Raw genomic sequence first — 15,531 nt, 5'->3', positions numbered from 1 at the left:
ACCCATTATTAAAACGGGTGGGTTGCCGGCAGTACCGAGATTTACACCAAGTACCACCTTTATAGGAGGCGGATGCTCTACCTCAGGCCAACGCTGCGGTTAAGAGGATGCCTACAGGTCCTCATGCTGGCAATTTCCCAAATATGGACGTCATTCCTAAGCATTCAGGTCCCCGTAAAATGGTCGAACACCAGGCCGGGAAACCCACTTTTACCTATTTTACCGTTAGGGAACCGGCAAAATAAAGATACCTTTCAATGTCTGTAGGGCGCCCTTTCGAGAAGAGAACCCCTTATGAAAAGGCGGAGCTATGGCACTGGACAGGAAAACCTTATTATGTTCAAATGCATATGAGCTGCCACACCGTAACCCCTCAACCTTATAAGGTTCAGTCAGGGCCGGGCATCATTCCCAGGACACTTTGCTCACACTGGGCGCCGCACCACACGCTGGCCTGCAGAGCCACAACCCAGGCTCGGCCGTTAGCCAGAGTTCCACATCCTGTACCCATTTAATTTGGGTCATCGTCCCACCGTAGTCTTCCCATCGAGCGTGACGGCCCACGCTGTTGCTCTCACCTCGATGGTCGTGTTCTGGTACACCCATGTACTCGAGTTGGCGGGGCGGCAACTGCCCAAATGTCCCCCGTGAAGGACAGCTTTGACTGGCGCCGTAGCGTCCTCGAGCTTAGACATTTCACTGTAGACCAAGCATTAGGCTGGCAAGCCATCTATCCCTTCATCTTTAAAATAGCTAAGCTGGCCTCAAGCCCAGACGCAACAAAGACTACCGTATCAGTGGCAGGACACCTGAGTCCTGCTTCACCAGCAGCTCCTGATAGTCACCTTATGGTACTATTCCCATACCCAAAAGTTTAGTTTCGCTCCCTCGCCCTCTCAGCTACTTTGACAGTCTTGCTCATCACACCCACGAGAAAAGGGGGAGGGGAGGCACAGGCACCGTTTTCTTGATCACGGGCTTAGATCACACTAGCGCGCTGCCTCTCGCAGCGAATTTGCCTGCGACTTGAGTGGAACCCTTTGCAGTACAGCGCGAGATATTCCCAGATGTAGCCTGCGGAAAATTCACTAGTGCACCCTCTATTGCAGCGCTCTTAATCGCTGTTCGTGCGAAAGAACCCGTGGCGAAGTGAGGCCGCGGCTATAGGCATCGGGTTCGCAGTGTGTCAGCATCTGTTGGGGTGGCACACGGAAAGGAAGCCCCGTCGTCCCTGATAAGCGATATGCTCGACGCACGGTTGAGAGCGCTGCAGTACGATAGCGCACGGGCGCAGTCACGTTGTTTTATTTTCTATTTCGCGGGCTTTCTTTAAACGCCGAAAAAAATCGCCATGCAGCATGTAAGTTGCCACGAAAAATTGGGTCAGTCGTTTCTGAACCCCGTCTACAACACGACTGAGCGCACTTGGCCCTCAACTGAATATTAAAAATTCAGCATAACTCGTTTAGTTAATTAACCCATTCAGCAAAAAAATGAAAAAAACTCTAAGGAGTGCTTCATGACGGCAAACTATATGCCATTGGTTTCAAACAACTGCGGATAACAACTGTTTTTTTTAAATCCCTGGCACAATTACGTGAAACGCCCTGTATAACAACTGCAAAAGAACTTAACATTGTTCTATATGAAGCTGGTTTCCTGGGTTCAAGCTGGCGCATGTTGTACCTTTCTTATATTATACGCTCAGTGTGTGATGGCTTTCATATATTGATAATTTACAGCCTTACTGAAGTAAGCAGACGCAATAATTTTTGTAGTGTAGCGCTAGATTCTTGCTTGCTACCGACTACAGCGAATTTCAGTTCTCCCGAAAATTTTCAATGATGTAGCAGCCCGCTTTACCGATGTAGGAATCACCTCATCCCAACCGAATGTCATAAATGGTCTCATTGGCACAACGCGCTTGCTCGGCAACGTGCTACTTGTTTGCATTCAACTTCTAGCACTCTTCTAGGCACGAAGTCGCGGGATGAAATCCAGGCCACGGCGGCCGCATTTCGATGTAGGCGAAATGTAAAAAGACCCGTCTACTTAGATTTTAGTGCAGGTTAAATAATCCAAGGTGGTCAACATGAATCCGGAGTCCCCCACTACGGCGTGCCTCATAATCAGATCGTGGTTATAGGACGTAAAACCCCCCAATCTATTTTATTCTACCACTTGAGCGAACGTCCGAACGAGGAAATGTCAGAAAATTCTCCTACGTCAGAAACAACATATCGGAAAACAATACCGCTGGACGTAAAACACTTTCACTGCACAAAAAACAGTAACTTTGTACCCCATTGTCCACTGAGCTATAGAATGCAGAGGGTAAGCGCCATAAGATTTTGCAGTTACCCTCTACAATTGAATTCCTTTTCCTTTATGCGCCACCTGTCTGCAGTGATAGCAGGCTTCACTGTTTATAGAAATAACATTACGCGACAAGCCTGTTCCTATAGGTACAGCATTCATAAGAGAACTTCACTATGTTCGATTACTCATCTGCAGTTAGAGGATCTGCCTCGTCATCATTTATTTTTCCTAAATTCCATAACTTCGATGGGGGCGAAATGCGAAAACACCCGTGTGCTTAGATTTAGGTGCACGTTAAAGAACCCCAGGTGGTCAAAATTTCCGGAGTCCTCCACTACGGCGTGCCTCATAATCAGAAAGTGGTTTTGGGACGTAAAACCCCAAATATTAAATTCCATAACTTACAGTGAATAGCGATACCACAGTAAGGATTTTTGTGACGCAGAGGAATCAACATCAGTCCGTAATACCATAAAGAAGCAACATATTCAAGGCAAATGGCAGCAACTGTTTCTGCCGGTTGCCTTCCTAAGCACCTTTTGTGCAACCTGTCAAAATAGCTTTAAAGCTCAGCCGGCTATTTTTCAGGCCGGTAAACAACGATGCTCACGTAAGCATCAAGTTTACTTGTTTTGAAGGAAAAGGTGTCGCCAAGCACATTCCATCGAATACGACACAAACAATGCGTACCTGAAACAGGAATGCCGAGGAAATATGTGCTGTGGCTGAGTAATTTATTCGATAGGGATAAATTTTTGTGCAAATGATCTATGAGGAATAACGACAAAGTCAAATCCTTCATTATTTTTTATGTGCATGAACTTCTTTGCGTCATTAAAGTTATTACAAAAATATTAACATAACGTAGAAGAGTCTGGCGCTGGGCCTGTTGGTACATAGCTTTACGAACAAACGACGAAAACCAAGCCTTCGAAGACGTGTACACAAGAAGAGAGAAAGACAACCACACACGCTGGCACTAGCAACAGAGTTTATTGAAGCACTTGGTTCGAAAAGAAAAGAAAATCAACACGCGCATGGGCCATACAATCCAAGGCAGCCGTTAAAAAAGCATAAAAACCTTAAAAGAACACCGGTGAATTACACATTCTAAAGGCGGAATTTTTCCAAGAAAGCAAGTTCTTTCCAAGATGGCGACACTGAAGGTGCGCTCACGCACTGATAGTTACCGTGTTTTTGGATTTGGTGAGCTTCAACGACTTCCCTCTCGCATTTCGTGGCTCCTCTACCAATAACTTGGGCGTCTTTATAAACGGGATGCCAAGAGCAACTTCGGCAGTGAGCGGGCAAGTTTGCCCCTCCAACGGACGTAACAGATGTTTCATGTTGTTTTAAGCGAACATTGACACAGCGTCCTGTCTGTGCGATGTACTATCGGCCAAAAAATAAACGGACCACGGCTTAAGTGGCCGGAGCGGCTGCAGGGCCACACCAGGGCGCTGCTATCTCGCTCCGCTCTCTGACGACGAGAGTGCCCCGGGTGACGCCAGACTTCGCCCTCACTCTCACGCGGGGCCTTATCATGCTTGATAAATTTCTAGTGCGCCGTTCGGTTGCTCTGCTGCTGGCGGTCGCGATGAAGCGGACCGTGCATCGCCAGTAGTCCAGCACATGGCGCTGTCGCGCAGTAGCGGGCGGGCGCAGGGCATCAAACCACGGCAATGGAAGACCCGTTCTGATTGTTGTTTTGCTGATATTCACCTTGTCTTTCATATTCGTGCATGTCGCCAACGTCCACCACTGCTCGATTTTAGCCAACATCGCGCAAGTAGCCGCAACGGTGGCTTCGGTGACGCGTGCTCTTTCACGTCGGCGTGACAGAGAGCGCGGAAGCGCTTCACGGACGTCCGAAGCTATAGCGGCGGCGCTCTCGATGCCAAGGCGAGTAAGCCAAGTCATCGCGGTCGGCGGCAACTTTTCATCGCACTGAAGACCCCTTCAAGTCATGGAATGCTTCCGTTAATAAACTTTCACGACTGACTAGTTATTCCGATTCGTCGTCCCAATTATCTTTTCCTGGCCGTACTTTTGTAAAGTTTCATAACGGCCTACGCATTGTAGTAGCTAATTAAAGCAGTTTCCAGAGGCGTCGCTGATATAAATATTAAACGCACTGCTGGAGACAATGCCGGGAAAGTAATTTCCACGGAAAAGCCATGCCCTCTGTAAAGCTTGGCGCCTGTAACTTATCACGCCGGCATGAAAGAGCGCGCATCACCGTAGCCGTCATTGTGGCTACTTGCATTATGTTGCCTAAAATTGAGCAGCGGTGGACGCCGGCGACATCCACTAACACGAAGGATATGGTGAATATAAGCAAAACAACAATCACAACGGGTTTTGTTCCTTCTCAGTGCCGTGGTTTGATGCCCTGCTGCCATCCATTACTGTGCGACAGCGCCATGTTCTAGACTATCGGCAATGCACAGCCTCCTTCGTCGCAACCGTCAGCACCAGAGCAGCCGAACGGCGCACTAGAAATTTATCAAGCATGATAAGGCCCGGCGTGAGAGTGAGGGCGAAGTCTGGCGTCACCCGGGACACTCTCGTTGTCAGCGCGCGGAGCGAGACACCAGCGCCCCGGTGTGGCCCCCCAGCCGCTCCGGCCACCTAAGCCGTGGTCCGTTTACTTTTTTCGCCGATAGTACACTCTGCCACACGACAACGGTACGCGATAAACAACATTTGTGGTACAGTCTGTGAATTCGGAAGCATGTCGCATAGTGCAGAAGCTCTTAGGTTTCCGGTTTTCAATCCAGGCACAAAGTCTTGAAAGCCTACATGGCGCCGAGAACACAACTTGTGCACTGCGTCTAGTGGCACCTTTTTTCACGTTGTGTGAAAGCTTGTATATATAAGGAATCACTTCCACTCACTTACCAGCCTCATTTCCACGTGCATGTACCCGGCCATCTGTTTTTTTCAACCTGTTCAATTTTGTTTTCACTACCGCCTTTAAAATGTTATCAAGGAAACCAGCCGCCTTTAGACGCTGGATCTGCTTATCAAAACTTTGCTGCATTTTGAATGGTGGCAGCTTTTCTTGAGGGCATTAATTAAACATAGTGCCAATATGCCTCGCTTCACTAGTTTTGAATGTGATGACACAGAAGGTAGTTGTTGCTTCTTAGTGCGGGGAGCATACATCCAGCAAACGTGTCCAGTGTTAGAAAAAGTCAGTTTCGAGTCTTAAAACTTTATTGCATTCTCTGAAGCCTGTTCCTTGGTGAAATTTAGAGATTTTCTGCACGCCTTGAATGAGTTAAAAATGTCACATGATGCCCTATGTAGGTCCGCGGGGTTCTTGAGGTTTAACAAAATTAAAAAATCATCAACATGCCTGAAGACCTTTGCCACCTTATCGTCAACGAACGAGCAACTTAAAGCATTGTCGAATTTATAGAGAAAGATTTCACACGATACAGGTGCCACGTTGCACCCAATACAAATTGCGTTCTTTTGCACATACGAAGTTTCAGCAAATTCAATGAACGTCGATGACAAGTACATGGTTAAAAGCTGAAGGAACGAGTCAACAGATACGCCACAAGTGCTCTGGAAATGGAATGCCCCATTTTCTTCATTAAGTTCACGAACCGCCACAAACAATTCGGCATGTGGCACTGAATAGAAAAGTTATTCAATGTCTACCGAGAGCGGCTGTGTTTGCAACACGCCGTTGATCACGCAAGAAAGTCCACGACACAGTCTGAAGATGTGACGTCAAAAGGTTGTGATGTAACTAGCGTATTGAGCCACCGTTGTAGGTACAGTCCCACCTGTTGCTGATAACATTTTAAAGGCGGTAGCCGAAAGAAAATAAAGCAGGTTGAAAAAAGAAACAGATGGCAAGTACGTGCACATGAAAATGAGGTTCGTAAGCGAGTGGAAGTGATTCCTTATATCCACAAGTTTTCATACAACGTGAATAAAGTTGCCACTAGACACAGTGTACAAGTTGTGTTCTCGGCGCCATGAAGGCTTTCAAGACTGCCTGGACTGAAAACCGGAAACCTAAGAGCTTCTGCATTATTCGCCATGTTTACAAATTCACATACTGCACCCCCAATGTTGTTTATCGCATATCGTCTTCGTGTGGTAGTGTGTACATCGGACAAACAGGACGCTGTGCCAATGTTCGCTCAAAAGAACATGAAACGTCTGTGACGTCAGGTGGAGGGGCAAACTTGCCCGCTCACTGCCGAAGTTGCTCTTGCCATCCTGTTTATGATGACACCCAAATTATTGGTAGGGGAGCCCCGAAATGCGAGAGGGAAGTCATTCAAGCTTACCAAATACAAAAACACGGTCACTATCAGTGCGTGAGCGCACCTTCAGCATCGCTATCATGCAAAGAACTTGCATTTTTGGAAAAATGCCGTCTTTAGCATGTGCCATTCACCGATGTTTTTTAAGGTCTTTATGTCTTGTTTTTTTAACGACTGCCTTGGATTGTATGGCGCATGCGCGTGTTGATTTTCTTTTCTTTTCGAACCAAGTGTTTCATTAAACTGTTGCTAGTCCCAGTGTGTGTGGTTGTCTTTTGCTCTTTTCTTGTGTACGGACCTTCGAGGGCTGGGTTTCGTCGTTTGTTTCTCAAAATAATTAAATTACGGTGTTTCACGTGCCAGAACCACAACCTGATTATGAGGCAATAGGTGCCGACTACGGGGGTGGGGACGGGCCCGAGCCGCTTGCGGAGTTTTCCAGGAGGTGGAGGTGGGGGAACAGCTCCCCCCGGCGATTCCAAGAACTACCCCCCCCCCTTAAAGTGTAATTACTAGAGTGTTCTGTTACCCACATCATGTGAGATTTCTTTTTAGTTGCCTCTACCTTTTCCCCTAAATTTTATTGTGGCTAAAAGATTACTAAATCTTTGTTGGCACGGGCGTGTACGTCTGTTAATTCGTGTTTTCGCTTTCTTTCTGCAAATCCTGACAATAGGAGGGCAAGTGCATTAAAGCGCTGGTGTCAGCGGCCTCATCCATACTTTCTTTTTCATTTCAAGATTTCTTTTTAATTTTCGCTGTGAACACCACGGAAAAACACAAGGTAAGTAAATATACAGGGTGACCCAACTCTCATGCACCAAGGTATAAAAGTACGCTAATACTACATAGCTGGACCGAACCAAGGTATTGTTGTTGGCCGTCGCTTGGAGATACTAAAAAAAAAATTTTTTTGCAGTCCACCTAGCTACATATTTAGTCTTAATTGAATAATCAATTTCTCAGATATGTTTAGATGAAAATTGTGAAGGAAAAATTTGTACAGCCACATAAAAAGCTCCTGAAAACACCTATCTGTTGCTCAATACGTGCTACATAAAAGGGTTTTTTGGAGCGTGAAAGCAGCCTGTGAATGCAAGCAAAGTGCCGCAAAATGAACGCAAGTTCAAAGTACCACAAAACATATTCTTATCGCAGGCATTCCGGCAAAGAAGCAGAGTTGCGATTTCTTGAAATCGGGAAGCGAAAAGTTGAAGATTAATGCAAGTTGATGCCAGGGAAGCAAAATATAATGAGGCAGTGGGAAACGTTAATAAATTATAACTACCTGCGATAACCATCACGCTTCAGAGTTAAGTAGATATTTGGTACAAAGCCATTTTGCTGCGGGGACACTAGCGTTCGAGTGCTCCATGTCTTTTCACTCAGGTTCGCATCATGGATCCCTGTTTCACAAGTACAAATATTCATTTGGGGTGCCCAGCGTCATAACAACATCTGACGCCTGTATACATACTCTACTGGATTGAATGCGTTTATGTTTTTCTCCATAAGCCACGCCCATTTCACGATGGACAACGGCTCGTACACGAAAATTGGGAGCCTGCAATTAGCGCAATTATCTTTTAGGGAGCCTTAGTCAGCAATTGAGCCGCCTCAACCAGGTCCGGTGTATGGCGATTGTCACTGGAGTCCGGGACTGAGGACCAACCTTCCAGCGGCCCTCCCCCCCCCCCCCATGACACTATTTTTTCTAAATAAAGTTATTTATGTCTCTTTCTCTTTCTCTCTCTCCTTGAAAAACACTTGTTTCCGACTACTGCCACGTGCACTGCGTCATTCGTCTCTTTTCTAATGTTGAGCGCGATAAATGTTCAATGTGTGCAATATCAACAGTTTAATGATGCGTCGCAAACGCTGTGCTCAACTCGACGAAGCAACAATGGCAGTGAGCGAAAAAAAGACGCCTTAGAACGTGGGTTTCATTAGGCGTCATCCAAGACCCTTGCACGGACTCATCTCTCATTGCTTGGCGCAAAGCGAACTGATGCTTTCATCTCTGTACAGTCGTACCTACATCTGCATCTCGAATTTTCGTCTCGGACAGACAGGGAACTGCATTCTGCAGACAATAAATGAATTTGGAACCGTTCATGGACACTATCAAGCCTCAATTCAATCTTTGCTTGAAATGGCCTCACTCACGAAATATTCGGCTTGTTTCTGTTACGGTTGTTAGATTCGTTATTTATGACGGGTAAGAGTCTATTCCAAGTGTGCTGGCGTACTTTGCGAATCAATGTACTTCTTTCTTTCTTTATTCTAGACACTGGGAAAATTAAAAAAGAAAAAAAGAAAGTTCGCTCCGGAGCCCGCATGTGCGCACAGCACCACTTTCATCCTCATCGATTACAGCCCAGTCGTAGGAAAGAGGCAAAATTGCTGACGCGAGCAGTGCGGAAACCAACAAAGTAGGAGCATGTTGCGGAAAAGTGCAAAAAAGAAATTATTTGCTCCTTGTGGTATTGTGTGGCCCACAATAGCTACGGCGCAGTGCGAAGCCAGGGAACAATTTGTTATAGAGCTGCCATCGGAACATCCAGTAAGATAGCTGAAAAAAAAAGCAGTCAATGCGAAAGTGCTACATGAAAATCACATTGGCAGTTTTCTTGTTTCTTTGTTGTTGTTTTTTTCTCTTTCTCTCGCCTGCACGCCTTACGCGATAGCGCACCGGATTGTTGCAGAAACAATGCCCTTGTGGCGCCTAGCTTAACTTCCTGCCCTCGACCGACGACAGCCCCATCCTCCAAAATACGACGACAGGGGATATAAAAGGCACAGCTAGGTCCTTTGCAGACCACCTTACTCCGGCGACAGACAAACACATCCCTGCAGGAGGTCGCCTAACTGCGGAAACATGAAGCTCTTCAGTGCTGTCGCACTCCTATCCCTGGGTAAGACGGCTTTGGTCGCTGTTAGTGCAAGACACTGCGCCCGTGAGATCTTTAGCCCTAATGCTAAGTCAAACGTTATGCAAGTTCTAGGAGCCTGGAGCATTTTGGGGCGAACAGCGGGCACAGTTCCCAGAGATCCAACTTTAAGTATCTCGCCAAGAACTCGCGCCAAAATTTCTAGAAGTTTCTTTTGCCAAACTGCTCCTGCCTCGGTCTATCGCTGAATGTCCTTCGCTTTCGTGCAATCGTCTATGTAGAGTCGCCTAGACCTCAAGAGCTAAAGTTACCGACGTGTTTTCGCGGTGTTTTACTACGCTGGCTATGCAGACCCCTAAAGCAGCGGCGTAGCCAAGCCGAACGTGTACTGAACCCTCGCAATTAAGTCTTTCAGAACCATAAGGGAAGCGTGGGCAAGACCTTCTTTCTCATGGTTCTACCTTTTCTTTATGACATCCTTTTTTCTTGTTCTCGTATTTTCGCTTTTTTGCACACATCTAACGTTTCTAAAGTTGCGTACGCCCCTGCCATAAGCAGTCTCATATTCACTTGGCTATAAACAGAAATACACTCCCTTAGCTTAAGATTGATATAAATGTCGTGGTCTTCACTCCTGAAGCCCAGCAAAGAAATCAACGCAAATAACAGGAGTAAATAAGACCCCTTGACGATATAATTGTCATCTGGGAGAACGCGAGGACGCTGCTAAAGAGAATAATTATGCGACACGAACGCGTCCCATGTTATAGTGACGAAAACGCAAGGCAAGGTTCTTCCAGCCTAAGTCTGTCGAGATGCCATCGATGCTCTAATGGCGTGCCGAATTCGATCAATGCTCAGAATGAAATATGTAATTTCGTTCCAATTTTTCGATTTAGAGCGACGGATACCGAAGAAAAAACAGCGCGATTATACGTGGCCGATTTTTTTTAAGCCCCACAGCTTACGCTTTATATAATCCCGCCCGCAACCACAACTTTCTTTATGGACAAGCACCGTGTCTATATAAGGCTCTGCAATTCATTTAATTATGTATAACGCATACAATGACAACCTGAGCGAATTTAAGAAATTAACAAGGCACATTAAACGGTCAGATGCCTTGCTTGAGCGAGATCAGTCACTGCGGCATTAAGTAAAAAAAAAAACGTTTCCAGCCCAAAAAGTTGCTGCCAGTAACATGTGACAGCGCTTCCTTTCATGAGTAAGCCCTCTACGCGTATTAGGCATACACAATTTTTCTTCTTACGATGAAACCTTGCAGCAGCCATCAGCGGTTAGCCGTCATCCCAGCATGTTCCCTACTAGGAACATGCTGGAACAGTTCGCGCGAAATAATTCCTCATCAAGGACTCAGTGGACTAAACACAAAGCTGTCGAGTGCTTTTCGTTCGCGCGTGCTAGTTATTCTTGAAGAACGTTATGTATGTATAGTTTGCACTTTCCTTAGTGACGTCAAATCCCGTCGCTCATTATATATGGAACTTAATAAATGAGACATTTGCGCCGCTTGAATTCCATAAGTTATTCTGGTGACCGCACATTATAGATGGAACGACTCTTTATTGTTTCGTGTCTTAGAGTTAACTCTTAAAATCAACTTAAGGAACTTTCTCTCTGGTGCCGTTTGCTCAGCTACGTGTATTGTTTTTGTTGCACTTATGGGCATCAGCAAAGACATGTTATTGAACTGCATTTACTAACGCCTGTACCATCCTCTTCTCTGTGTATTGTATTTTTTATTGCGCTAATATAAATTAGGAAACTACAACTTGCTGCACCGTAAGAAGTTCCAGTAAATAGAAGTAAATATAATTCCGCGTGCAATTGCAAAGCGATGAAGTATTACTAAAATGTACGTATGGTGCATGTTCATGAAATGCTCTTATGAACAGTTCTTGTACGCTAACGCAAAATTTGAAATAATGGCACACTTCAGACACTTTGCTTAAAATTTTCAAGACAGCGACAACATGTGAACATGTTCAAGGCTAGTGCAAAGGCTTAAGACTAAAGAAAGAAATGTACTCGCCTTTGCAAATCTCATGCGACGGCAGATATCAAGTAAATTATTTGAACACTATAAATACCTTTAACGCTGTAGTACATTATTAATTGCAACATATGAGTTTTAATGTTCACTTTCACTTTGATAATTGCCTATAATTTTGAGATTTCTCATTATTTTCTTATATAATTTCAACGAGCAAAAGCCGTCTGCTCCTCGTACAGGTAGGGGCTCATATGTACTCTTGCGCAACGTAAGCGCAAATAATTACTTAAATCAATTTCCAAAAAGTTAGGGTGCGCGTTAACTTCAGTAATACGATCCCGGGCACACTAAAGTAATTCCTTTGCCGCTTACTTCTCAGCCATTCCAGCTTGCCTTGGTGCCGGCATCAAGTCAGTCGTCACAGGCGGCGGTGCCCTTCCCGGAACAGTAGGCGCTGCTACATTGAGTTCTCTGCCCGCAGTCACTACACTCACCGGGGGCGTGACTGGTGTCGGCTCCAGCCCGAGTGTGGTCAGTTCCGTGGTCGGCCCCTCTTCGATCGGCGGAGGCCTCACAGGTGGACTCACCGGCGGTTCCTTCGGCAGCTGGCCCGGATCCTTTGGCGGAGTTTTGGGCGGTCTCTCTGGTTCTTACCCTGGATACCTCGGTGGGCTCGGTGGTAGCTACTGGGGAGGCTACCCGGGCTCTCTCGGTGGTTCTCTTGGCGGTTACTATGGCTCTTATCCTGGCTTCATGGGTGGATTCGGCCGCGGAATCTATGGAAGCTGGCCCGGATCCTTCGGTGGATCTCTGGGTGGTCTCTACGGATCCTACCCCGGCAGCTTCGGTGGATCTCTGACTAGTCTCTACGGCTCCTACCCAGGCAGCTTCGGCGGATCTCTAGGCGGTCTCTTCGGATCCTACCCCGGCAGCTTCGGCGGATCTCTAGGCGGTCTCTTCGGTTCCTACCCTGGCAGCTTCGGCGGATCTCTCGGCGGTCTCTTCGGCTCCTACCCCATCCGCTTCGGAGGATCTCTGGGTGGCCTCTTCGGATCCTACCCCGGCAGCTTCGGCGGATCTCTAGGTGGCCTCTTCGGTTCCTACCCCCGCAGCTTCGGTGGATCTCTGGGTGGCCTCTTCGGATCCTACCCTGGCAGCTTCGGCGGATCTCTGGGTGGTCTCTACGGATCCTACCCCGGTAGCTTCGGCGGATCTCTGGGTGGTCTCTACGGATCCTACCCCGGTAGCTTCGGCGGATCTCTGGGTGGTCTCTACGGATCCTACCCCGGAAGCTATGGTGGATCCCTAGGTGGCCTTTATGGTTCCTACCCCGGAAGCTATGGTGGATCTTTCGGTGGAATGTTCGGATCCGCCCCCGGCCTTGGCTATGGTAGTGTTGCCAGCCTCTTCGGAAGAGGAGCCTATCCTTCTTTCTATGGAGCTACCTCACTGAACCTCCTGGGTCCCCGTTCGTTTGGCATCTTCGGTCGATTCCCACCACCACCCGGTCTTGGCGCCGTGGAGCGCAGGGGACAATTCCTACCACACCCCGTTGACATCCGCACAACCTCTGACCCCGTAACTGGCCACCCCATGGTACAAGCTGTCTACTATGGCCTCCTGCGCGAACGCATCGTGCCTGTGCCAGTCCCGGTTCCACAGGACGTCCCGTACCCAGTACCATACCCAGTCCCACAGCCATACCCAGTCCAACGGCCAATTCCTCAACCAGTCCCATACCCTGTTGCGCAGCCAGTGCCAGTTCACACAAACACCGAAGTGCACAAGACCGACGTCGTGGCCAAGACCGAGCGCGGCCCAGGTACGTCATGACGTTGCCTACATAGTGTGGCCTCTTTTGGCAGTTACGGCTCAATAAGGCTAATTCAGTATGAAATGGGCACATGTTCTACTCTACTAGTGCACGTATGTCATGTACACGATAAAAAATAGCCTGAATTCACAAATTTCAATGATGTTAACAACCCAGCACAGTAAGCCAGGAGTATACATGAAGAATTAGTATGAATAGTTAAATGGGAGTGAATGAAAAGGCACCCAGTCAAGAGTAGGAACGCACTTGTTTTACAACGATGAATAGTGAAGGCAACATCTTAAAGTGGCTATAATTGGAAAACACTTCAGGACATTCAAAATTTGATCCACGCACAGCTGATAATAGCTGCGTCTCTCTGCTCTCAATTGCATACTTTCACCGCCTATTGCTGCGCTGTGCAAAAAAAAAGTTCTGAAACATTTTTGTTCCTTTTTCATTTTCAGTTCTCGTCGACCAGGCCATCACTGACGTCCGATCAAACCGAGTCAACTAAACATCCTCCGAGGAAAAGACCAAGTCACTTTAGTTCACTGAACAGATCGGCAGTTAAATATGTATTTGAAATAAACCAAATTCTATCTCATGAAGCTGAGCGTCGCGACTCTGTATTATTTGTGCTTTAGTCACCACAGCAGCCCTGGGATAAATTTCTAAACGGATAATGCCATACACTATAACGCATACTGACGTCGTGGTAGACATGAACAAATATACGAGAAGAAATAATCCTATTATTAAAGGTCTTCCGCAAGTTGACCATGAAATGTACGCCGAGTGTGAAGAAATTGTGAAGGATTTCTTTTACGGCAGCCTTAACTTGGAAGTATGGCACATAGAGCGTGCCCATCGCATTATCCAACGGCGCCCTTGTCATCAGTGGCCCGCCATTGTGCAATTTTTAAACTTCAAATATAAAATGAAGGTCCTCAGCAATGTACCTAAGTTATAGAAAATGTCGGTACGCCGAAAGTTTGGCCGAAAGAGGCCTTCTTTCCAAAAGTTCAGTTAGCGCGAAAGCTATTGCGCAATTTCGACATAAGGAATCGAAAAGAAAATGAGCGGGCTTGTCTTCGCTACAACATCCTTCCAATTCAAGGCAACATTTTCAACCATGACGCGTTCACGTTCTTGCATAGCATGGCCCTTCAGTTGAATGACAGATTAGTACGCATTAGATAAATACTTTTTCAATTTTTTTTCTTCTTTGCAACTTCCTTTCAGTATGACAGAGTAAGGCATGTTGTGGAATACGAACTGCGTGCAATTCCATATTCAGTGAGACAACGTGCAAGTAGATACGTGTCCGACATGACCGCAGCATGGCACTTGAGATGATCTTCGAAATTGAAGTCTCGACGTACCCTTTTTTATGTAGTTCTTGTGTAATCAATATACAGGCCGCATGTGAGGAGGCAGTTAATGTGTTAAAGCCTTCTAACCTTTTCTGGCTGAGTAATTTCAAATTTCTTGCACACTTGTAGTGCTGTTACACAAGGCCCTCGGCGACCGTGAATCCTGTGAACTATACTGTGTGAACCATGTGGCGCTTTCGCGGCGACCTCGTTGCTGGCACTGACGCAGTCGATGCTTTCGAGGTTGTCTTTAACCAATTATCTCGTTCTCGGCGCAGCCTCTATTGTGGAGACGTGCCACCTTTCAGACTTTTCGTCATCATTGTCGTGTACGCTTCCATTATGCAACCCACGCACGACGACGACGAAGTGCACATAAACACGTCGCCATCTTGTCAAGAACAATTTCTACGCGATACACATAATGTATTCATTGTCCACTGCAGTATCGCTCGTTCTGGACTCCGACTTACATGCACAGACGCCACTGCTTTCGGAGTCTGTGCGCTGCAGAAAGCTTTGCCCCGTTGCTGCGCAAGAGCGCAATGCCTCGAGAGGAATCCGAGAACAGTGCAATACATGCAGCGCACACATCAAACGGGTGACAAGAAACGTGTTGCGGACATCAGCGCGATTAAATATTGGCATCTGCCGCTCCGGCCACACATTTGCTCTCTGTTGTACTTCTACGACCTCTGTCGACCGGTGGGGTTTAGCTGTAGCGGTACTGCGTTCACACTGCTTTAAGCACTGCACCCCGTTTTGGCTGCATTTATTTGCAGTTCACATTGCGAGTTTATCCGGCGGGACAACCTCTTTGCTCCCATCG

General features: G+C 46.8%; 1 protein-coding gene across 1 annotated transcript in view; it reads left to right on the top strand.

The window, feature by feature from the left end:
• The window catches only part of LOC142586277 (uncharacterized), a 28,644-nt gene extending 14,707 nt beyond the window's left edge, over window positions 1–13,937 (top strand). Inside the window, exons 4-6 of the mRNA XM_075697525.1 lie at window positions 9,415–9,523; window positions 11,893–13,335; window positions 13,794–13,937. Of these exons, the coding sequence (XP_075553640.1) occupies window positions 9,415–9,523; window positions 11,893–13,335; window positions 13,794–13,843 (1,602 nt within the window). The 3' untranslated portion in view covers window positions 13,844–13,937. The remainder of the gene's footprint in view (window positions 1–9,414; window positions 9,524–11,892; window positions 13,336–13,793) is intronic.
• Window positions 13,938–15,531: the final 1,594 nt, after the last annotated feature.

Source organism: Dermacentor variabilis, chromosome 6, assembly GCF_050947875.1.
Source record: "Dermacentor variabilis isolate Ectoservices chromosome 6, ASM5094787v1, whole genome shotgun sequence".
Lineage (NCBI taxonomy): Eukaryota > Metazoa > Arthropoda > Arachnida > Ixodida > Ixodidae > Dermacentor > Dermacentor variabilis.
This window is presented reverse-complemented; position numbering and strand designations above follow the sequence as displayed.